The 25645-nt window shown below is 38.8% G+C and overlaps 1 protein-coding gene across 1 annotated transcript; it reads right to left on the bottom strand.

Annotated features, from left to right (window-relative positions):
• Nucleotides 1-1087: 1087 nt before the first annotated feature.
• Nucleotides 1088-24588, bottom strand: LOC122307676 (methyl-CpG-binding domain-containing protein 9-like). The gene is made up of 10 exons (XM_043120709.1): nt 23839-24588; nt 13057-13777; nt 11752-12873; nt 10943-11635; nt 9542-9853; nt 7397-7732; nt 6919-7017; nt 6206-6634; nt 2149-4347; nt 1088-1878 (listed from the first exon to the last, which is right to left on the bottom strand). Exons 1-10 carry the CDS (start codon nt 24342-24344, stop codon nt 1576-1578), a joined length of 6720 nt encoding a protein of 2239 aa, XP_042976643.1. The 5' UTR covers nt 24345-24588; the 3' UTR covers nt 1088-1575.
• Nucleotides 24589-25645: the final 1057 nt, after the last annotated feature.

Below are 25645 nucleotides of genomic sequence, written 5' to 3'. Positions count from 1 at the left end.
TGTTGCTCACAGTGACAGACATACTCCGAGTGGTGCTGATTCTCCTTGTCAGTCAACATCAGCCGCAATATCGACGGTCGCAACATGTCATCCTAACAATTAACATATATATATGGACTGTTTAAGATTTGATTTCATTGATGTGATGTCAAAGTGGCCCAATATGCATTTGAAATAGAGACATCCAAAATCCCAAGTCTATTTCCACCATCTTACGATATCCTTTGGAAAGGCAGAGCAAATACCATCAAAGGCATGCAGATTCTAATTTTCTTCTTGGAGTCCAGCCTCAGATACAGATGCTTCCGCAACAAAAGATAGAAGTGTGAGGACAGGCTATCAGACAACTAACATTGGATAATCGCATTCAGAAAATGGAAGCTCATGGATTTTTCTCTAAAAGACTTTCACTTTTGAAGGGAACAAAGGCCCTAGGACGAATTATGCGCTCAATGTGGACACTTCCATCTGACGGAGGAACAAAGGCCATGCACGAATCATCCCCTCAACAGCACACTTCCATGCGAAGGGATTTAACTCCCTGTCACTAAGACACAAACCCACATCCAACTTGCTATTTTACTTTCTCCGAATAAATTCTTCCCACCACCACCACCACCCACAATCACCTTTTTTTTTCTTTTTTAAATCTTTGTTTGTCTTGTTCTAACATCTCACTCGATACATGTATCTTCCTTTTTAAAAGAAAAAAACTAGACATTATTGTCTCTACAATGTTCATTTGACAAGCCTTCCAATAAACAATGAGTCGGACTTCGGCAAGGCATGACTATATACACTTGGGACCTTCTGAATCAGTATAAGCACTTCTGGCCTATTTTCCAGGACTCATCCATGCAAACAGGTTGACACAGACCACAGAAGGTTTCTTGAATAGAGGTTTTATAACTTAGTCAATGGCCCCTTTTGCCTTTATGGTTAATCCGGAACACGTCAGCGGCTTGGTCAACCAAAATTTTCGATGAAATGTCCAGTTAGTGGCGATCTTTTAATTTTTATAGGCAGTTTCTCCATCAAAACCTCATTTAATTCCAAAACAACAAAAGCACGGTGGGACACAAAATGATGAATAAAGAATGGAATATGACTACACCTGCTCAACTTCGACTCTTTCTAATTTTGTTTTGTTTTGCCCTTTTTGCTTGTTTTACATGAATTCCCTGTATTATATGTATATGAACCTTGCTCTGTGAGAAAATTATCCTTCCAAATATTCTCTCTTTCCGAGCAATAAACCTGAAAGCTGCAGCGGAATCAATCCAAAATTGGATGAATCCTGATACATTATCACTCTATCCTCCAGTCCTCCAAGCAGATGCTCATGCAAACTCTGCTACCCAACCGAGCATCCGAGTTAGCAAGTCAGCTTTACCTCTTATGTACATGCACAAGATTTGCAGCAGCCGCCTTCCAAATAGGTTCCCTCAACTTATCTGACCCACAATGTGCTTCTCTGATCATCAACTACAAGGCATATGCCCGCTGGTGCTTCGCCCAGGATCAAATTTGTCTGGACCGAATTACTTGGGAAATAAATAATAGTGCATCCCAAGCTTAACCATCTGGCTCCTTCCTCTTCTTGTTAGACTTCCTGGTGACCTTGGATTTCTCCGCTAAAGCCATGCTTGGAAGTGGGTTCAGATCTGGTATGCTGCTAGGTTCCAATTTGTCACTCTGATCTAAACTGGATGGGATCTTCTCATAAATGACAGCAGCATCAAGGGAGTATATACGTAAGGCAAGGGATGAGAGAGTAGAAGTCTTTGCAGCAGCTGAGAGTGAAGACCAATACCACCACTCATTCCTTAAGTATCCTGTCTTAATCATGTCCTCCAATATGATTGTTGCTTGAACCATCTGAAAAAAACCAATGAAATTTTACCTTTTAACTTTACAAAATATGGGGTAGAATGGCAGTAGACCACATTGTAGAGTATGTAGCATAACTACCATGTTCATTTAAAATTTTTAAATTCCATTTCATTGATGATCCCTAAGGAAAACCAAGAGATGAGACTGGTAAACAGTATCCATGCACTACCAATCACGAAGCACTACAAAATGTGATTTGACATAGATACTTCAATGCACAAACTTCCCCAAGTAGAACCAAGAGATGTGGCTGACCTCGTATATTGTACCAGCAGATTTAAGGAATGCACGCCAGGCCCATCTCCTCTCCACATGTGACTTTGATGGTCTCAGAGCTTCTTCAGGGAGTGCAGCATCCATATCAAGTAAGTTGATCTTGAGTCGCCTTAAAATCTCCAAAACCTTACCTACTAATGGCCTCAATGAAGACACGGGGACCACACAGCAGCAATTGACACCTATATCTGAAGAATGGCCATCTAAAAAGGATCTTTTTTCCAAATATCCGAGAGCTGGCTTCTTATTTTTTAGCACTTGACTGTCTTCAGTTGCAGCAGTTCTTCTGGGAGAATTGTCACGTCCACTGTTATGGCCTGCATTTGTTCTACTAGTGTTTCCCAGTGTAACTGGCCATTCAGTAGGGTTGGGCCCATCAACTGGACCACCCACATCTTTCTGAGGACTTAACATTAGCAACACAGAATCACCCAGGTAGGGAGATACAGATTCGACAAAAGATGGGATTCCGCTTGAACCAATAAGTCCTATCTCCCGCACCAAGTCCTTGTTCGAATCCTGTGTCAAAAACTTGGAACAGATCTCATCAAAGTTATACGGGCATACCAGTCCATTCTGATATTTAATCAACCTCGAGCTGAGCTGAGAACCTCCACCTTTTGAAGTTTCTAAAACATCCATTTCCCGTATGAACTCTTCTCGAACAACCTCGCATCTTAGATTTCCTTTGCCCTTCTTTATATCAACCGTTTCCTTGCTCTTCTCAGGGACTGGTGCACCTGAACTGCACCTGCCATCATTGTGCCCCGCAAGTTTCACATCAGTGGAAAAGGTTCTGTGGCAAGTGTAGCAATGGTGCCTAGTAGGCCAAATGGGTTCTAAGCAATCACACCTGTACATCTTCTCATCATTGGCTACTCTTGCTCTCTTACCATGCTTCTTCAAAATTTCAGTTGTTTCCAACTCAAGGCATGGACCATACATCGTCTCAAGGAATTTGGCTGCCTTGGTAACAAGACCATTTGAAGATCCAGCTATATCACTATTTCTGCTCGATGACAAAACCATATCAGGCTCATCCTGCCCTTGTTTTTCGTTTTTGCAAGAGGCCTGGAATCTCAGCTTATGCCACAGGAAAATGGACTCTTTCAGTTCTCTTCCCTTGGGGTCCTTATCCTTCAACCAACCAATCAGTTCATCAATTTCTGCATCACTTTCATAACAAGCCCATGATGAACAAAGGGCCATAGCATCGTTCAGCTCATATGGAAATGGACAGCAAGCTTTTGATCCCTCTAAATTCAAATAAGTATCTAAGCCAAACGAAGCAGAACTCTGCACGACCAAATTCTTGTCCATGAGGCCTCCATGATACATAATTTTTCTTTCATGCGGCACAATACTACCACAAACAATAACCCTTGGATGTCCACTCAGTGTGGCTGAAGCCCAATATAGTCGACCCAAAGAATCACTTCCCAAAAATTCCCTCCTAACAGATAGCCTCAAAAGCTGTGACTCTATACTAGTAATTGAGTCCTGCAGAAGTGCAACATCATTCTTAACAGGGTTCAACTCTAGGTAGTAGGCTTGTGACTCATTCGCAGTAAAAGGGGCATGTTGAGCTTGGTGATCGCTCACCATGTTAGGAGTAAAATGTCCTTGCTGATCTGACGGAGGCAAAGTATTGTCAGTATTATCTCTTCTCTCATATTCTTGTGGGCTATCATGAAAATGGATTTCTCCAACGGAGCCATCAAGTTCCTGGGATAAAGAATGTGACGCAGGCAACCCATTTGGTCTAATGGATTTGCCAGTCTCTTGAGAAACCACGTTGGAGAAAAGATTTCCAGGTACTTTTCTGTCATCTACAGGACCATGGACATCTTTGTAATGAACTTGAGCATCTAATGGATTCATGATTTGGATTTTATTGTCAGAACTAGATACAGATGGATGTTTATCAAAACAATTTGTAAGTGTGTTAGCACCACCTTCCTTCATACTAACTTCCCCAACAACATTCTTTGTGCTGTCAGCCTTTGCAGCTCGTGCAGCCAAGTTTTCTTCCTTGGCCTTAAGATTCTTCAATTCTACAGAGAGAGCACGAAATTTCTGCTGCAATTCAAATGATGACTCAGCACACTGCTCAAGGTGTTGACGAATAAGAGCTGAGTTAAGCAACTCATCACACAAAAATTTGAGCAGGAATACTCTCTGCAATCAAAACAGAGGAGAGCTATTGTTAAAGAACCAGTTGAGAATGAAAGTAACACAGGTTCTAAATCATATTTTGAAAATATATAAAGGCTCATTATTATAAGTTGTTTTTATCTTCACACCATCAATGTGGTTTTCCATTTCAGCCATATCATTTTTTTCTAAGATTTTTTCTGGAAAAGCAAAAATCAGTGGCATATACCGTGCATGTAAGATGATTTCCTGGACAATGTGTAGTAGTTTTTCACAATCTCATGGCAAGAACAAAAGTTAGCATATGTAAGACTGGGACGCATGGGAGTTTTTTGATTGGTTATACTCCACCAGGCTAATATGAGGGAGGTGAAGACAAGCCACGTTGGCTCCATCAAAGAATGGCATGTTTGAATTAAGGTCATTCTATGATGCTTGATTTCCCCATGATAGTGTTTCTTTTCCATTGAGTGTTTGACATGGCAAGGCACCTGGGAGTGTTTTTTCTTTTTTCTTTTCGAGGACTGTAGTGCTGGAAACATTTCTCACCTTGGACAACTTGAGAAGGCTGTATGTTATTGTAGTTTTCTTTTCTTTTTTTTATAAGTAATAAGATATTTCATTGATATAAAGATAGGCATAGCCCAAGTACGCTAGAGGTATACAAAAGCATACACCTTTCTAAGAACTAGAAACCGTTATTGTAGTTAATTGGTGTTGCATGTGTAAGAAGCACGGAGAAAACGTTGATCATCTTCATTGCGAGACAGCTAACACCTTATGAAAGATGATATTTTGTCTCTTCAGGATAGATTAAGTCATATCTTGAATCATGGTGGATCTGTTTGCATGTTGGAAAGAAAGTTTTATAGTCCACAAAATGAATGTTTGAGGAAACTGATTTCGTCTTGCTTTATCTGAAGAGAGAGAAAGAGAGAATTGAGATTTTGAAGATAAAGAGAATACAATGGTGGGGTTTTAGGCTTTTCGCCTTTCCTTTTCAATACTCTTTACCATTGGATGGTTGTCCTGACTTGTTTTTCATCCTCTAGCTTTCATGATTTTCAGGATCTTTATTTTTTTCTGCATAGGTGTCTCTCTTGTACACTCCTTGTGCACTTGGGTCATGCTCTTATTTCTTCTTCTTCTTTTTTATAAGTAAATGATTGTATTAATAATAAAAGGCTTAGACTAAGTACACAAGAAGGTATACACGAGTTAACACCTATCTAAGTAGAAGAAAAAACAGCAAGGAAGTCATGAATGCCCAGGCCATTAAAATCAACAGCCATGGCCCATAAAAATAAAGTTCTAACAAAAAGAGATCTAAGTTCCTCTAAAGAGTGTTCTTTATCTTCAAAAGTCCGGTCATTATGCTCCTTCCATAAGCACCACAAGATGCAAATAGGCACCATTTTCCACAGCTGTGATTTCAGGGTCATGCTCTTATTTCTTATAACAATATTTGATGTATCACAAAAATAATAATAATAAATCAATCGATAATCATTTCAATTGGCTACAAAAGCTCCCTAGAGCTACAATTTTTACTTTGCCATTCTTAGAAGATAAGTATAAGAAATATTGCGCATATCCAACCCAAATAGAAGCAAAGGAAAGGGAGTATATAGCAGAGCGTGAGAGGGAGGAAAATGGACAGCACATCATAACATCATTGCCATGATGTTATTTCCAATTTGAAGTAGCTTGGATAAAAATATGAGTAAATAACAAACAACAATCTGCCAGCTAATGGCCAAAATGACATAAACTATAGAAACTTCCATAGATCTAATCAATATCAACCATAGCAACAAGCCAACATTTCACTCATAAAAAAAAGGTAACAAGCCAATATTAAAGTAGGGTTCCATAGACAAACCTCATCTACATTGAAATCCCAATACTCTCTCTCTTCCATTGCAAAGGATATATGTGCAAGGGCTTCCAAGTAAACACGGCTAACTTCTCCCAGATGCCTTTTACTCTGTTGGTCGATGACCTGAATTCGTTCAGATGCATTTTGAATGGTGTGTTTACTGGCACAAGAAGGACAGTACCAGTTTCCTTCAGGAATCCTTGCAAGTGGAGGATTCAAGCAATAAGTATGATACTCAGCATCACAAGTGTCACATAATAAGACGCTGTCATCATCTCTATCAATGCCACAAACTTTGCAAACTCCCTCATCCCAAGGGGCTTTGGGAATCACAGTAGCAGAAGCAAGAAACTCATCTATTTCCTTTCTTGTTTCAGCATTAAAGCTTTCCAATTTAGTGTACTCTGCAAACTTCTGGACAACAGTGGAAACCTGCAACAACAGAACTACAAATCTCAACACAGGTTCTAAATTAATATGAAGAAGATTGGCGTGGTAAACCACATGAACAGAGAAAGATAAAGGCTTGAAATTAATACCAGATCAATTGTATAACTAATTTCCTTCTATAGAATCATACACAAACTCCTCTGTTTTTTAATATTCTATACGATTGAAAAGGCACCATTCATAATCAATAAAGTTGTGAAGCACATAGCGACATAAATGTACCAAAACGACCTCCATAAAAAAAGAGAGATAGAGAGGTTACAAACCTCCTTTTCATATAATACTTCAAAATTCTGAGATAATGTCTCAGCCAAATCAACAAAATCAGGTTGATCTCCATAAGCAGTTCGGACATTGTTCCATAACTGCAAGGTGAAAGTTTCATTATCAAACTAAAGGTCAATAAACCAAACCATGTCACTAAGTGAAAGCTAGAACCTGAATAACCACAATGATGAGAAATCGGATATAACTTCTCACATGTAAACATGTGAGACCTTATCTACCACGCATAGATTTAATAGCCAATATGAAGATTCTGAACTGATATCAGATTATTGATTGTATTCTATTTTGTTAACCCACATAAATATACCCTAAAACTAAGCAGATAAGAAGGGTACTCAATATCCACCCATCTGAAGGAATTTAATGGAAAGAATCTTTCCAAAGTGGAAGGGGAAAAATATGGAGACAGTGGTTTGGCTCCAAATCATTTTTTATTATTAGAAAAAAAAAACAGACCTCCCGAACATCCTCAAGAAAAGCTTCCTGAGATCCACCATAGGCTTCAGTTGCCAACCTCAAATCGATGGTCCTGAAGTCCAGAGGACGAGATACCATGGCTGGAGATCCAATAAAACCCTCGTCATCGTTATCACTTGAATTTATTGGTTTTCTCCCCAGCAGATTGCAGAAAACTTTTGCATTATCAGCAGCAGCAGCACGACGTAATACAATACGACAACGTTTCATAATAATGTCAGATATAGAAACAACAGTCTTCCGTTTTATTCCCTTTAATGACTTTTGTTGCACTTTATCACCGCACACATCAGCTAGCACTGAAAGAACAGCTTTCTGTGCACAATAACAAGACGGCATTCAATATAGAATCATTCTTAATGAAACGTAATAAATTAAATTAAATTAAATTTAAAAAAAAAAAAACCACCAAATCAACTAGTTACATGGTAAAGAACAGAGGGAGACAAACGATTCAAAGAGGGCATTTCAACAAATAGCTAAAACATGCAATCTTCGCAATGCACATATTTGAACTTTATTCTCAAGGGTTTTTCAGATCAGATCAAAATTATTTACCTTGAAAGTTCAAGAAAGGAAATATGAAAAATAAGAAATCAAAACTAAATAGTACAAAAAAAATTCTGCTAATGTGTTCGCTAGCATTTTCAAGTATCCTTGATCACCAAAGGACAATATGACCCATTGAACCCAGCCTCCAACCCCAAGCCAATCTATTTATACATATTAGTATCACTTCAACCAGTAGAACAACCAACGAAAACAATTAGCATTGAGTAGAGAAAATGGATTCTTCAGCCTGGGTCAGCTTTGTAGGTTAGCTCAGTTTTTGACAGTGCTATTTACAAGGAACATTCAATTGAAGAGAGAGAGAAGACATTAATATCTTTGCTTTGACATTTTGAGATCAGAATGAGAAAAAGTACAAACAAAACCTATATTTCGTGTAAATAACACAACAACAACAACTACCACTACAAGAAAGTACCTTATATGTGGTAATAACATACTAAGACCCTGAAGAAATGTTCCAGAACCCATACTGTTAATTTACTTCAAACTAAAGTCTTTGCATTAACCCAAATCAATATCTATAATTACAACCTCTAACAATCTATCAAATCATCACGTAGAGGGAGAAAATGGCAGCTAAAATAACAGGATGAAGCAGATCCAGAATTTGCACGTTCTCTTCAAATTCTGAAGATTTAAGGACGACACATTCCCTACACTATTCCATCCCCTCATATAAGGTAATGCGTCTGAAAATGTTACCATTCAAGGTCGGCATTAAAAGATGGACAACGCTACTATGCCACCTAATTTATACCATTCACTTTGCCCCCTTGATGTGGCCACCACATTATTAGAAAAAATTAAAACAAAAACATAAAAGGGTAGAGATCATCTAGGATTTTAGTCTTCCTCTTTTTGTGTTTTCGGGCGCCATTTTGTTTTAACTATATATTTTTTTAAAAAAAATTAGTAAGCCTGGTGCCACATCAAGGGGACAAACTGAGTGGTATAAATTGGGAGCATTTTCCTTAAAAGATTTAGGACTTATTTATAATCATTTAAAGGAACAGATAACTTTTTTTTATATAAGTAATGAGAGATTTTATTAATGCAAGTAGATAGGTATAGCCCAAGTACATAGGAAGTATATAAGCGGAAACACCTAAATACAAGCTATGAACTAGGAACTAGTAAAGTCTGAAAGAGAAATATTAAAAATATCCCCATTCAATACATGAATTTTTGCTCAAAGACAGTTTGAAAGAAAAACTCTATGCTCTCCCAACGAGCAACCTATCCAAAAAAAAGGGTTCTCCCAACGAGCATTCTTTGTCATCAAAACAATGCCCATTCCTTTCTAACCATAGACACCACATTAAGCTTAGAGGAAAAAAGGAGCAGATAACTAAAGTTCTGCAGACATGAACCGTCTTTTTAATTTCAATGGACAGACAGATCCTGCCTATTTTACCAGCCAAAATTACAGCAACAGAAAAAGGAGACAAACCTCAAGAGTGATTGGATGCAAATTAAAGATACACTTTGCTTATGGTCCTAACAACTAGATAGGTTTCACAAGTACAGAAAACAAGTTACTATAAATAGCACCTTCGTAGGCCCAGAGGCATTGCCCTTATACACCTCCTTACTGATTGAATGTTGCAATATTTTTTTTGCCCACTCTGGCGGAGCTTTCTCTAAAGCATCATAAACACACTTTCTAATTCGTGTTCCCACATTTGTGGGTAATTTTCTAACTGGTTCCAGCACCTTTGCCCACTCTGGGATGTTACCATCGTTCACATTATTCTTTTCGGCACCACCAGCTGCATTTGCGTCAGACCCTTCATCTTCTATAATAAGAATGTCTTTTACTCTGTTCAAAGAAGCAAAAATTTTCTTTGTAGCCTCTGCAAGCAACTGGAGGTTAAAGAAGAAATGCATTAGAGCATGCATCCTGATTTTCTTTTTCATTTTCAACAGCAGCATAGTTATAGCAACAACCAGAGACACTGGAAAATGTGCAATTAGTATAAATCAGAAATCTGAACCAAGATACTCTAGCATAAGAATGTTGAACATACATATAAGGGAATGCCCTTAATTGAAATATCTATTCCACTAACATTACAGAGGAAGAAGCACACATAGCAGGGAAGTCACAGTAATATATAAGGTTTAGTCAATGAACTTAAGAGGCACTAAAGAGACCATGTTTCTCTAGTGAAGTTACTTGAAAAAAAAAAATAACATGACCAAAAACCATAGGAAAATATATTGGAGAATAGAAAAAACTCACCAAAAGATTTTTAATTTTAAAGTGAAGCTCATCTCACAAATCAAGAATCATCCAAATGATTTAAGGATTTGAGAAAATGAAAGAACCACCACATAAAATCTACAAGATAAATGTGTAAAACATGATTCATTTAGCAAGTTTTTTTTATGCTAAAATGTTTCTATGGCCTGTGTACTTGGGCTACACCTATTTATCTCATCAATAAAATTCTTTTTTACCGATAAAAAAAACTGCTTATAAGATAACCACAACCATGGAAAACATGCATGCAGTAACACTGCACAAATGAGAAAGTTCCCGACGGATCATGCAGTAGAGAGTCCATAAAAAAGTCAACATGCTCTCCGATATCTCTATCATTTCTGCAGTTGTCATAGCAGCAATTTTGGAAGATCCATATGGCAACAAGAACAGATCTGAACCCCATAAAAGAAAGAAAGAAAATTACTGGAAATCATGTTAATCCCAACAAGTGTATACAGTTCATAGCCGGGGCAGATTTGATTTCTCCAGAATGAAAAAAAAAATTGAAGGCAACTGTCCTCAAAATTTACTTTAAAACGTGTAGTAATCAGCATTCGTGTAACTATGACACATCGAGGCCATGCAAATTACAATCCCAAGAAAGTACCTTTTCAATGAGGTTAAGGTAATTTAGCATTGCTTAGAAAGACTCAGAATAATAGACCATAGAATACTAAGGGACTTACAAGAGCATCAGCTTCCATCCCAGCCACTCCAGTAAGTGCTCCACAAAGCACCCCACCATCACCTTGCAAGCAGCGAAAGACTTTACCACTTTCGCGAGCCATAATCTCAGCAGAATCAAGATTACCATCCATGGATAAGACAGCCAAAATGTATCTTCGAGCTAATTCTGGCCAAGTTAGTTCATTAATAGGGAGCATATTGATCTCAGTTCTTTTCGCCAGAATACCACTATCCGCATCTTTCTTCCTTCCCCGTCTTGATTTCGACTCTCCAGAATCAAAATTTGGATCTAGTAGTGCTGCAGCCTTGGATTGCAGCTCACCTACCAGCACTCTTAGCAGTGACTTGTGCGCCTTTGTCAAAGTTACACCAGAGCATCTACTGTAAGTAAAAGATGCATATTTAGCTTGAGTTGCTTCCATCTTTTCCCCAGTTTCCATTCGTATAAACTTGTGTGAGTTTTCCCCTTCTAGAACTGGACCAGATTCACAGCTTGGAGATAAGATTAATCCACCTGTAAGATCAATTCTATCTGAATGTACACCTTGACTCCCTTGGTTCTCCTTTCCAAATTTTTCTAGAAGATTCTCACCACCTGACCATGGGTTGATGAGTTCTTCTTCAAGTTCTTCTGGTGATAAAGGCTCTTTTAGACTCAATATTTCATGAAAACGCCATAGTAACTCACATGCCTGGATAATAACAGACAAACAGTAAGGCCTCATGTAGCAGCTGGTAAATCATGTGTCTGAAAGCACAATTATAATGTTTAAATCAATTGTTATACTTGCAAGTTGCATGGACATACCTGATAAACGTCACCAACAAGTTCAGAAGGAATCCTTAAGCACAAGGGCTTACCAGGTGGAGGATCATACATGACAGGGCTTTCAACCAGCCTGGCCTTTTTGGATCTCCGAAATAAACCATCTAATTCTTCATCTTCAATATGATGCACTCTACCTTTCAATTTAGCCATAAGGAGACCATTTCCAACAGTTAATGATGTAGAAGAATTACCTCTATTAGTCAGAAATTCATAATGCAAACAGGCATGTACCCCTGGAAGCTGTTCTATGATTTCCTGCACAAATTCCGCATTTAATCCAAATCTATCATGCTCCAACCATTTCTCCAGTACCTCAAGTGAAGTGTCCAGCTCCTTGTCACTCTGAAAGACAGATGGGATGGTGAAAGAGCTCGGTTGACCACAAAATTTAGCTAGTGAAGTCAAATTCGTTTTGTTTGTGTTAGTAGTTGCATCACAATTAGGTATTCCTATTTCATTTTCAGCATGCTTGCAGAATAACTTTAAGGTGCCTTTCTGTTTACAGATTTCAGAACAATTAGCAATGAATTTTCTAGACACAATCCTCCATGCAGAAGGCAACGACCGATCTTCTGCTGAAATCTCACCAATTTCATCTCTCAAACTCAATTCTCCAGATAAAATAGATCCAGATTTGTCATCGATTAAACTAGCTTCAACCTGTAATCTGTTTGGTGTCTGAACATCACAGGCTCCATCTGAACATCTCCAAAGACAGGATAAAACATCATTCTCCGAAGGCGGGCACGATTCTGAGAGAATCATCTGAATGCTGCCATCATAGTCACAATCCATATCATGAGAAGTACTGTCATCACCTTTTTCATTAGCTTGACCAACAAAACTGTTCGAACTACAAAGGACAGTTATCCCATATGGAATGGGCGATGAAGAGCATGAACATCTTTTGATCCTAAAGATAGGTCCAGATTCACCACCATCTGCCACTTCACACATAAAAAGAGAACCAGTAATCTTATCATGCCAACAGGATCTATAACCTACAGGCCAGATCTGGCTAACATTATGATAAGATGGCCTAGCATCAACTTCTCCCAGGGCAAGAACAAAGAAATCTTCAAACTGCACGGGAAGCCAATTCTGAAAGTGTAAAACATGCAAGAGAGTGAGGCAATATGAGCTAGCTGGAACTTGTCACATCCTTAAAGCAATAAGTTAAATTGAAAAGAATGGCTTACTTATCATCATGGAATCAGGGAAAAGAAAAACTAATTCAATAACATGTAAACTTACATTACACTGCACTTATCAAAAAAAACTTACATTACACTGCTGAAACCCAGAGTCAGTATCCACTGCGGTCCCAACTTCTGCAATGTTTACATTATTACCAACTGTACTTGCACAGACTTCCATGGTCAGGCCATCGGACGAGGTCTCTTTGCAATTATCGCTAATCAAAATATTCTTATTTTCTGCAGAACCATTTGCAGTTGAAAAGCTTGATGGCTTTCTTTTCCTAGACAGATGAGACTTTCCTGATATTGACTGAGACCCCTCACTTCTTGCTTCAAGCTCCATAGAATTGATGTTAGACATCAATCCAAGGTAACAACCAACTTCATTAACGGAATCGAATATCTTCCCATCTGGGGCACAGTAAACTGGATAGAGTTCACAATTGACCACTGATTCTCTAAATTCCACATGCCAACCTTCCTCCAATACACCATGTCTTTCAGATACAAAACCTCTAAGAGCCTGCAAAAATATCTCACTTGGATTCCGAGATGGTAGCCTAACAGCTGTATTATTACTACTCTTACGCACTCCTAATCGGGAATCCAAATCCACAACTTCAAGTCTTCTAGTCAAAAGCTTTGGATGATGTAGAATATCATCAAAACCCAGTCTGACAGTGTGTCTCAAAATCCCAGAAGGTTTTTGATAGCCAAAGCCATTTCCCGCGTACAAAATGTTAGAGGTCACTGAAGCACCAAATCGATTGCCACCAAAAGGATTATCACCTGGAGGAGCTTGTTTTCTAAAACCAAAATCAATGTAACTAGTAATTATGGAAAATACATTTCAAATATTCACTCACAATGTTAGTAAATAAGCAAGCATGAAACATCTGTTGGAAACCATTAATTACAAAATAAGATAAACTCGCATCTGAAAAAACAGATTGATCGTTAAGCTCTACCCTACCCCACCCCCAACCAAATATTTTATAAGTGACTATAGGGTTTAACCTTAAAAATAAACTATATGGTTTCTAAGGATGAAAGGGAAGGTAGGGTTTGGAGCTATAAAAATAGACAAACTTATGGTTTGGGTCACTTCTGAGCTGAGAACACTAAGCTGGGAATAATGTTCACATATTCTTGAGTTATTTTGGGAGCTAAGCCTAGAATTTGATTAAACAAAAAAATATATATATTGCAAGAAAACTAAGATAAAATTGTAAGGAGAAAGGGAGATAAATTTCCACATCACACAAAGATTCAACATTAAACCATAAATTGGGGAGCATTACAAAATCCTTTTTTTTTTTTTATAAGTCAACAAATTTTATTGATCAATGAATAGGCATAGCCAAGTACATTACAAATGTATGCACTAACTATGTAGGTGCAATAGAGACAAGAAAATCATGTAGATCCAGGCCATTAAAGTCAACAGTAATGGCCCAAGTACATAAAGTTCTAATAAAAAAAGCTTTAAGTTCCTCCAACAATCTCTCCTTGTCTTTGAACGTCCAATCATTGCGCTCCTGCCACTAACTATGTAGGCGCGCCTTCCACACAGCTTTAATATGTTGAATGCCTCTTAGGTTTGTCCAGCTGGCCAACATTGCCACCACTGTTTCGGGCATAACCCAAGCCAACCCTAGTCTACGGAACACCTCTTCCATAACACTCTAGCTATCTCACAATGTAGTAGGAGATGGTCCACGGACTCACCGCCGTTCCTACACATGCAACACCAATATGCGATAATCAACCTGCGTTTCCTCAAATTGTCAGTTGTGAGGATCTTACCCAAGGAAGCTTTCCGCACAAAGAATGCTACTTTGGGAGGCGTCTTATGTCTTCACAACCTTCTCCATGGAAACTAAATATTCGGCTCTTGTGTGAGAAACTTATAAAAAGAGCAAACAGAGAATGAACTTTTACCTGTGGGTATCCACCACAACATATCTGCTTGCTGGTTGCTCAGTTTTATGGAGTACAACAAGCTAAAAAAGTCTTCAAAACTGCTCATTTCCCAATCTTGTACCGCCTGACTAAAGTTGATATTCTACTGGATTTGCTCCCTTGATATCACCATGACTTTAGCCACTGAAACATCTTTGGCACTTGCAACCTGGAAAAGTGAAGGAAATAAATCCGTAAAAGCACTATTACCACACCAAATATCACTCCAGAATTTAATCCTAGAACCCTCACCCAAAAGAAGTCTTATGTGTCGAGTAAAGACCCCCTTCCCCTTATGTGTTTCCACAACCCCACTCCATAAGCTCCTCTCACTTCTTTAGTACACCATCCCTCCCATAAGCCTCCATGGTTGCTCTCAATCACTAACTTCCATAGGGCTTCTAATTCCTTATTATATCTCCACAGCCATTTTCCAAGTAGAGCCTGATTAAAAATTCTCATATTTCTAATACCCAAACCACCATTGGAGATAGGGCAACATACCTTCTCCCAATTGACTGGGTGGAATTTGAACTCCTCACCCACTCCACTCCATAGGATTCACATTGAAGTTTCTCAATTTGGTACGCCGCACTTGCTAGGATAGGGAACAAAGACAAAAAGTAAGTTGGTAAATTAGATAATATACTCTTGATCAAGGTAATCCTACCACCTTTCAATAGGTACATTTTCTTCCATCCTGCTAGTCTCCTCGCTACTTTCTCAATCACTATGTCCCATAATGAAGACGCTCTTGAGGTAGCCCCAAAGGTAGTCCAAGGTAAGTCATAGGAAGAGAGGCAATCTTACACCTTAGAGTGCTAGCCAGTTGTCTTATATGATGAACACCTCCAATTGGCACCATCTCTGATTTGTCAAATTTTACTTTTAGCCCGAACACTGCTTCAAAACAAACGAGAAGGCCTTCAGTGCTCAAACCTCGTTATGATCTACCTCACAAAAGTAAGTGTGTCATCTGCAAATAACAAATGAGAATATTAATAATTCCTCTATCCGGGGTTCCAATCAAGAAGTCTGCCACAAACCCATTATTAACCAGTGCTAAGGTCATTCTGCTTAATGCCTTCATCACAATAACAAAAATGAGTGGAGACAACGGGTCTCCTTGTCTTAAAATTCGAGTGCTATTAAAAAAATTGGCTAGGCTTCCGTTTATCAAAACTGAAAATTTCACTGTTGATATGCATCAGTGGATCCATGACCACCACGTCTCCCCAAAACCACACCTCCCAAGAACGTAAAGAAGAAAATCCCAGTTAACGTGATCATATGCTTTCTCCATGTCTAGCTTGCAAATTATCCCTGCATTGCCAACTTTCAATCTACTGTCAAGACATCTATTGGCGATAAAAACCGCATCTAAAATCTATCTACCCTTAACAAACGCATTTTTTTGTAATTATCTTCCCCAAAACCTCACCTAGACAATTCGCAAGCACCTTGGAAAATATCTTGTATACCCAATTTACTAAGATAATGGGTCGGAACTCCCTAATCTCCGTTGCCCCGACCTTCTTCGGTATCAATGCAAGAAAAGTGGCATCAAGGCTTTTCTCAAATTTTCCAGCCGTGAAAAGCTCCTGAAACACCCTAATAAAATCATCCTTTAACACGTCCCAACATGTTTGAACAAAGCTCATAGAAAAACCGTTAGGGCCCGGTGCCTTGTCTTTAATCATTCTCCTTACCACTTCATAAACCTCTGCTTCCTCAAAATGCCTCTCCAACCGACAAACATCATGCTGCCCAATGGAGTCGAAACCAAGCCCATCAAGCATAAGCCGCCATCCCATCTACTCGGTAAGTAATTGCTCAAAGAAATCAATTACATGATTATGAATCACCTGATCTTCCCTACACTCAACACCATCAATTTTCAACATCTCAATGTTGTTGGTTCTCCTACGAGAGTTAGCTATTCTGTGGAAGAATTTTGTGCTTCAATCTCCTTCTTTTAACCACAATGCTCTTGATCTTTGACGCCAATAAGTCTGTGATATCCTATATGATAAGGATAAAAATAGATGATGTATGGGATCCCACATTGCTTGGGAATGATAAATTTTTGCTCTTTATAAGATTCCAATTAGGCTTTAATTGTATCATTGACTAGTCTTTTTGAAATATAGGTCATGTGGTTTAGGTCTTCAATTGGGGCGTTACAAATAGTATCAAAGCCTATCCCAAAAAAAAGTGTGGGACTTGAGCCGTGCCACCTACAATGGACTGGACCGACGAGGATGTCGGAAATTTAAGAATGGGAGATTGTAATATCCTATATGATAAGGATAAGGGTAGGTGATGTATGTGATCTCACATTGCTCAGGAAGGAGAAGTTCTTGCTCTTTATAAAATTTCAATAGGTTTCAATTGTATCATTGACTAGTCATTTTTTAATATAGGCCATGTGGTTTGAATCTTCCCCTGGGGCATTACAAAGTCTCTTCTAATAAAATAATCCTCTCAAGATCTGCAACCAACACTATCTTCCGAGCTAATTCTTCCTATGTGAGAGTATGATCCTCATGTATTATCTCTAACTCCTAGATCTCCATCATCTTACTTTTCTTGCGTTCCCCTATATCACCAAACGACTGCATGTTCCAAAACATTAAATCTTTTTTTAGAGCTTTCAGTTTACTCAGAAAGATGAAGCTAGGGGTACCCTGTAACTGGTATGAGGACCACCACTGTCCGACCCTGTCCACAAAGACTTCAGATTTCAGCCATATATTTTCAAATTTAAAGTACTGATACCTTCTTTGGAGACCACCACAATCCAGCATGATAAGCCAACGATCCGAACAAAGATGAGGCATTCTCTTTTGCCATACAATGAGAAAATGACTTTCCCATTTTGGTGATATTAAGAATCTATCAAATCTAGGCCACGTCTGATTATTGGACCACGTGAAAGAACACCCTGCTAGTGGCAGATCCACTAAGTTCAAATCAAAGATGTGCTCCAAGAATTTTGTCATTGCTGGCTGCACTCTTATGTTTCCAAAACACACTTGGAAATCTTATGACATTAAAGTCCCCACCAATGCCATGGAAGGTCCCACCAGCTATGTACTCCAGCTAATTCTTCCCACAATAAACTTGTGGTGTTGTCTAAGTTTGGTCCATATACACTTGCAAAAGCCCACATAAAGTTATCTGTCACTCTCTTAAAGGAGCATGCTATTGTGAACACCCAATAAATCCTTCCTTTTCTCCACCACCCCTCTATTCCATATCACCAAAACACCTCCTAACACCCCATTAGATGCCAAATACACCCAATCCACATGTACACAACTACACAAACTTCGCATAAATTCTTTTAGTAATTAATTTCAGCTTTGTCTCCTGTAAACATACGATGTCCACCTTCCACTCACGAAGCAAGTTTCTTATTTGGAGACACTTATTGGCCTCGTTGAGCCCGCGAACATTCCACGACACAATTTTGGGTTTCATTTGGGGTATGCCAGCCCCTTCCCTTTTGACCTGTCCCTGCTAGAACTACCCTCATAATTCATCGACCATGTTAACCCCTTAAGCTCTTGCTTCCTTTTCTTTTAGCCAGCTTTCCTGTGCTGTTGGTGCCCCGCTTCAATGGCTGTGAGAAGTCTGTTCATCGAAGCCTTCACACTCCATCCCCACACATTGTTGTATATCCTTCACCTTGTTAAAAAACCCAGTCTGAAACACTAGATTGAACTGGTAACATATAATTCAGAGGGATAGACTGACCCACTTTGAATGCCATCGGCAAACCTTGTGTCCCTTCACCAAAAAAACCTTTCACCCTCCCCAACAGGCCCACTAGCAGCACCTGGACAAGTCTCTAGGAATTCTCTTCATCAGAAACAGGTAGTTCTTCACTGCCAGACAGGGAGAGGTCATCGAAACACACTTCCAAATGTTCCTCTGAATGTTCATCCACCTCAAAATTGTCGAGGAGCTATGATTAGGGGTTTGATGGAGTAAAACCTTCTCCCCCGCATCCCATCAATGCTTTTTGGCCACCGCTCGACAGTGAAATGACACACGGTGGTGTAGGAAAGCCCACTAGAAGCTCCATCGCTGTTTTCTGGACACACAACATGTACTGACCACCTATTGCCTACTCCACCGTCGTCGCCGACGTCTTTTGTGTCCCCTCAATGGATCCTTCGCCATCCCCATGCTTCCCATCAAGATTTCCTCAGGAAGAGTGCAACTTCCATCGGCCCCCTTGCGTTCTCTCCACACAGGTTGGGTTCGTCCGTCATTTTGCCCCATGGGCTATGGCCCAACCCATTGGCCCACTTGGCTTCTTCCCATGGGCTAGATTTCAGTATTTCTCCACACAAGCCCAACCCCCTTACCACTTCAAGCCTCACCCCCCTTACTAGGCCCAGCAGTATTCAAGCCCACTCCCATGGGTTGTTTATTTGTAGTCTTGTTGGGCCTCGGATCACCTAAGCCCAACCTAGCCCCTTTACTTGTCCGATTCCTTTCTCTTTCCATATTTCCCTCAACACATCTCAGCACTTTTTCCACTTCATCCTGCAACTTCCACAATTAGCGTATATTTTCTCAACCCTGCCAAGAAAGTTATAGTGTGTTCTCTCCATAAACACTTTTCTTAAAATTAGAAAACTAAGGTTTGCTCCATTCCATCAATGATGTTGCTACATTAACGAATAGAGTAGCTCAACGTGTGGTATCCATTTGGGTTTTACAAGAGAAATTGCGATAGAATCAAAGTTATTTTTGCTCGTGAAGGAAGGTTCTTTGCCACATATCATAGAGAGAGGTTGGAAGATTGAGCATGAGTTACTGTTGGGAATTTCCACAATGCAATGGCTCGGGAAAGCATTGGAGGACTGTCTGAAAGGAGAAAAAATGGAGTTTTACACAACAATTAGGGATGGTTATTAGAGTTTTATAGCACAGCGGTGCTTGAATAGCCATGGTCGATATATGGCGGTGGAAGAATATAGTGAGGGAGGAAGACGAAGCTTTATCTTTAAACCTGAAGAAGAGGGAGGAAGGGGATGGAGGAGTTTGAGGGAGGCCGTGTTGGAGTGAATAGAGGAAGGGAGAAACATTGGTGGATCTTGTGGAGGAGCACAGATGAGGCCAATGGTGGTGGAGCTTCAACCGAATACATGGTCCTATAAGGAGGTGTTCATGCCAGTGGTGACTCATCGTGAACCAAGAGTAGGCGACGGCAGTGGTAGGTTTGAAAATGGGTACACTGTTGGAAATATGCATCGAGCCCCTCATTTTGCTTTACGAAAGAGGGATGTTGGCAGGGAAGTTGTCGGCATGGAGGAGATGGGCGTACGCAGTACATTGGTGGAGGTCCTCATGAGCATTTTTTGCTGACAATTCTCATAAATGAATTATTCATTGAACACAGACCATGACAATTCTCATAAATGAATTAATCATTGAATTGCAACCACAAGATTTCTCAAACCTAAAAGACTAAACCTAGGAATGCTTGAACTCCTTGGGTTTTGACAACCCCAAACCACATAACTAGTGAAATCCAACAATATAATAAAACTTACAGTAGGATCCAATTGACCCAAAAATCAGCTCGTATATTTTTAAGTAAAAAGAAATTTATTAAACCGCATAATTAGGCAAAGTCCAAGTACATAAGAAGTATACAAGAGAAAACACCTAATTACAAAAATCAGCCCATATTTAAAAGTCTTTTAATACATATATAACTCATACCCAGAAATCTAAAAACTAGAAAAATTCCTCACTAACGTAAATGTACATTTTTTTTTTATCGATAAACATAATTTTATTGAGAATAAAATAGCACTAATGTAAAGGTACATAACACCAAAAGAAATCTGAACCAGCAACAAATTAGTACCAGGATATAGAACAAATAAGCCCCATGCTAGCAAGCTAATCAAGGTCACAAGTGGCCTCAGCATCATCTTTCATGTGCCAAATTAATGCTTCGAAAATAGAATTATTCTTGGGCATCTTTTGTAGGCCTTGTATGTTGCCATAATCTTATGATCGGTAACACAACCAAGACGTAGAGCTTAGAAGTTGTTCCAAACACCTCTCTCAATAGTTCGTGGGAAAAAAATAAAATAAAATAAAAAAAGGGAGGACTCTTTGAAGGTATCACTGGTAGCTTAAGTTTCTCATTTCAAAGAAATTATAAGTATTGTTCATGATAAATATTATTGAATGTGTAATTGGCATGTCTCCTATCCACAATCCAATCTACAACAGTTTAAACAGGTATTTAACAACACAGATTGTGGGGAGGATGGAGTTCAAATGGGGTGAGTGGACCACATGGGAGGGGCTTTGGAAACACATAAGAAGAGGATGGACCAACCTCCATCGATCAACACGCCTTGTAGTTGGGGATGGTTCTAGAATTAAATTCTGGGATGAATTATGATGTGGAGATCGAATCCTCAAAGAAGCCTACCCAATGCCATACAGCCTTGCACAAAGAAAGACGGTCTCAGTAACAGAGCTTATGAATCTCTCTAGTGGATCACCCCAATGGAACATCATTTTCCTTAGAGCTAACCAAGATTGAGAAATTGGCACATTTACAGATTCCTTGAATCTTATACACAATTGTAGAGTGTTTGGAGGAGCGAATAGGATGATATGGTCACCATCTAAGAAGGGCAGATTTTTTTTATAGAAGATTTTTTTTATAAGTATCCAAGAAGGGGAGATTTACTGCACAGTCGTACTATAAGTCTCTTATGACACACTCACATATGGAAGACAAAGGCCCCCCTAAAAACTTCTTTTTTTGTATGGACAGTTTCGTTAGGGAAGAATCGGAAACGCCACTTCATTGTATTGGATTGATATAACATGTGTAAGAAAAGGGGTGAGTTTGTGGATCACCTATTATTGCATTGTGATGTAGCCATGAGTTTATGGAACAACATCTTTGCGAGAGTGGGACTCATTTGGGTAATGCCAAGAAGGGTTGTTGACTTTTTGGCCAGTTGGCCAGGCATCCAGGGTATCTCTCAAATTGCAGATATGTGGAAGACTAACCTGCTATGGTGGTGACATATGGATGGAAAGGAATGGTTGGAGCTTTGAGGATTGTGAAAGGACAAGGAACAAGTTTAAAACCTTTTTTTTTGCACACTTTATTCCATTGGTCAATTGTAATAGACTTTAATGGCATGAATGTACATAATTTTCTTGTATCTCTAGACAGTCATGCCTAGGTGTGGCTCTTGTATAACCTATCCAAAAAAAAAGGTGTGGCTCTTGTATATGTCCCGTGTACTTGGCTTTGCCTATTATCAACAAAATTTCTTAGTTACTGATTAAAAAAATACTAATGTTTTTAAAGAAAACAGTGTCTTTATACGCATAGGAAAAAAAAATTTGCAGCAATTGGCAACTATACTTCCGGAAAAACCAATAACTTCTGAAATTACATAAAAGTATATCACACACAGTTTCAGATGTCAGAGCCTATTTACATATAAACATACTTTCAGGAGCAGTTAGCGACATAATAAAAAATCCAAAAAAAAGTGACATAATACAAATTTGACTACTGAGGAATCTTTGCTCAGAACCATTAAAGGGTAAAACTGGAGAGTCCAATACGGACACAAGAAGATAACAAGGAACTACCATAGCAAGCTGATATTTTTTTATCAGTAATTGATAAATTTCATTACCATAGCAAGCTGATTTAGGACACAAAAAACGTGGCAGCATATTTTGAGCACTTTCTAGAAGACTTTGAGGATTTCTGAAGATTTGGAATGTATGTATTGACATTTACCAACTGTGAAGCACGGGGGTGTCACGATTTTCCATGTTTAGCACCGTTTAATGTCAGATTTTAATTTGACAGCAACTTTGCTGAATGTTTCCTTATTTTGTCGACAACTTTCCATGTAAGAAGGTTTTGTCCTTCTGCTAGTAGTTTCCAATACTATTATAAATTAAAGGCAATTTAATGCAGGATAATGGATTGCTTGGAATAAGAAAAGTTCGTTATTTTCTAAAACTCCATAGTTGGTGACCATTAGAAGACACATTCCTGACATGTAATAGGTTCAGTTTTGTATACTTCCTGTGTACTTGGCTTTGCCTTGTTACTTGTAAAAAATAAAATAAAAAAAGACAACTATTCTTTGGTTATTTTGCCTCAGCTACATCACAAGCCCACAGACAAACACTAATCTAGCCCAAGTTAATTCGAAATATGGATTACCATTAGTTGGATTCCAGGCTTAATGGTGTGTGCTTGCCAGCAGAAGCTGTAATCCACAAATATAGTAAACCTTGTCCTACTCTTTTTGCAATCTCTATAACTCACCCAAAATGCAAGCAGCTTACGGAGATTTTCCATGAACAGGTCAGTTGACTCAGTTCTGACTGATACATGGTAGATGAATAGCTTTTAAGCAATGCATGGCACTTCATGGACACATGCAATCATATTGGCGGCGGCAATAGACATACACAGTAACGCAATAGTTTGATGCTACAGAACACCACATCGCAGATGTCATTGTAGCTCTGCAGCTGCGATATATACAATACGTTGTCTAGGAGGTCTCGCCAGAGTTTCTGGCTCTCCTTATCTCCCTCTCTCTTGGGGACCTAAAATACCTAAGTACCAGCATGCGAACGTGATGCATTACTTCATAAGTAACATAACGACTCGTATTCGAAAATTTTCCTTTATTTTAATTTAAACACAAATAAAAAGTCTCAAACTGCATCTTTACCATTCGCACCAAAAGTTACAGAACTTTAGCTTCATTCAGCTAAAATTATAACACATTATAGATATATACTTAAAATCACGATTAACCTTAAACTTTCAACTAGTAAACTAAAACTAAAAATGCACAAAACACCATACCTCAAATCCAGGACCTCCATGCCTTCGCCGTCGCAGTCTCCTTCGATATCGCTGGGAGGAGAGGCGTTCATATCCAAAATACACTTGGACTTGACGCCCAAGGGCCAGCGTTTGCTCTTGATCCCACTGGACTCGCATTCAGTGCATACCCATTCGTCCAAGTTCAGGGCCGGGAGGCCATGCATTCCCACACAACGCAAGTGGAAGCCGCGCTCGCAGCCGTCGCAAACAACCACGTGGCCACTGACCTCGGGCTTTCCGCACGCGGCGCACGCCCCGAGGTCCCGCGCGTCGTCCTCTCCAGGGAGCCCCGCAGGTCCCCCCGGAGGCGGCGGTGGGTTGTCGTGGTAAGCCCGGACCACATCCAGAGCATCGGGTAGGGTTTCGACGAGAGTAGGGGAGGGGATCTCATTGAGATCGATTCCAAGGCGAGAGCGAGCCTCAGAGGGCTTCGAGTTGGAGTAAGTATGGTCTTTAAGTTCGCCGCTTGAATCGGCGAGTTCCATTATCCGAGTCTCCACCCCGAGTTGCAGGTCGGTGTGTCCCGATTCGGCACTCGTGCCATTACTCACTCAGAGATTCAGATATCAGTAAATGTACGGATCATACGGCCGAGGAGAGAGAGAGAGAGAGAGAGAGAGAGAGAGAGCAAATGCCAAAAGGGTTTTAGTTTGGAGTTGCAGCGAAAGACAGGAATGGGACCAGGGGAGTACTCATGTGGGGGTCAGTAAGCAATTCAGATGAAATTGGATTTCGTTTGACGTTCGGGAAGGGGAAAGAGTGATGCAAGGAAAGTGAGACCCACTTCCACGTCAGCTATTATTTCGATCAAAATATTTCAGTCATAAATTATATATTTCATGTAATTTATTAAATTATAAAATTATTTTTATTATAAAATAAATTTAACAGATTATATATATTTTTTTAAATATAAGACCATATACAACATTATCCAAATTAATATTGATTTTAAAAACCGTATTTGTTCTGAATCTTATTTCTAGAATTTTATTAAATTTAAACTCAATTAATTGATTCAAGAGGGGCATTTATTTGTTTTCAGTTCTATGAAAGTCATTTTGGGTTATTTTTTTGTTTGGCACAAAAATATAAGTTAAATAAGAGATGACCTTTCCTACTGCTTAAAATATCATTTTAAATAAAAAGTTCATTTCTCAAAATTCTTATAATTTTTTTAAAATTCATATTAGTATCGAGTTACTTTAGTAGTATGATATTATATCATTTAAGATGATTAGGCCTTGTTTGGTTAAAAATCAAAAATCTAATTTCATTTTATCTCAACTCATCATTACACATTTTTTAAATTTTCGTATAAAATATAATAAACAATATAATTTTTTCAAATCTTAATATAAAATTAATATTTAAAAATTATATTATAATAATATTTTATTTATTATTATTTAAAACATCTCATCTCATCTATATAATTAAACAAGATTATATGTACTGCATATCAATTTATTAAAGTTAAGTGACAAATATTATATTTGTAATAAACCATATGTTACTATTTTATATAACAGTACTACTGGGTACAAGTAGGGTGTAACCGACGGCGTACGTGGACTAAAAAAATAATACAAAAAATAAAAAAGCAAAAGTGAAAAAGTAAAGAGAGAAAAATGAACAAACTTTATTCGGAAAGTGGGTGAGTAGCATATTGAAGTTTCCTTCTTCAGCGAAAGGAACACTATCCAAGCAGAGCACACATTGCTTGTCTCAAATCTTTAGCCTCTAGGAGCATCTCCATCCAGTTTTTTAAAGTATTAGAATTGCT

The sequence above is a fragment of the Carya illinoinensis genome, chromosome 4 (assembly GCF_018687715.1).
Source record: "Carya illinoinensis cultivar Pawnee chromosome 4, C.illinoinensisPawnee_v1, whole genome shotgun sequence".
Taxonomy (NCBI): Eukaryota; Viridiplantae; Streptophyta; class Magnoliopsida; order Fagales; family Juglandaceae; genus Carya; species Carya illinoinensis.
The sequence above is the reverse complement of the archived record's forward strand: the minus strand, read 5'-3'. Positions and strand labels throughout refer to the sequence as shown.

What these genes read in the sequence shown, in the direction of transcription:
- LOC122307676 (XM_043120709.1), bottom strand. Translation starts at nt 24,344, where the DNA reads ATGGAACTCGCCGATTCAAGCGGCGAACTTAAAGACCATACTTACTCC. An exon ending in ATGCCTCTGGGCCTACGAAG is followed by an intron (nt 7,733 to 9,541) that starts GTGCTATTTATA and finishes TATTGTGCACAG; the next exon opens with AAAGCTGTTCTTTCAGTGCT. An exon ending in CTGCTGGTACAATATACGAG is followed by an intron (nt 1,879 to 2,148) that starts GTCAGCCACATC and finishes GGTTTTTTTCAG; the next exon opens with ATGGTTCAAGCAACAATCAT.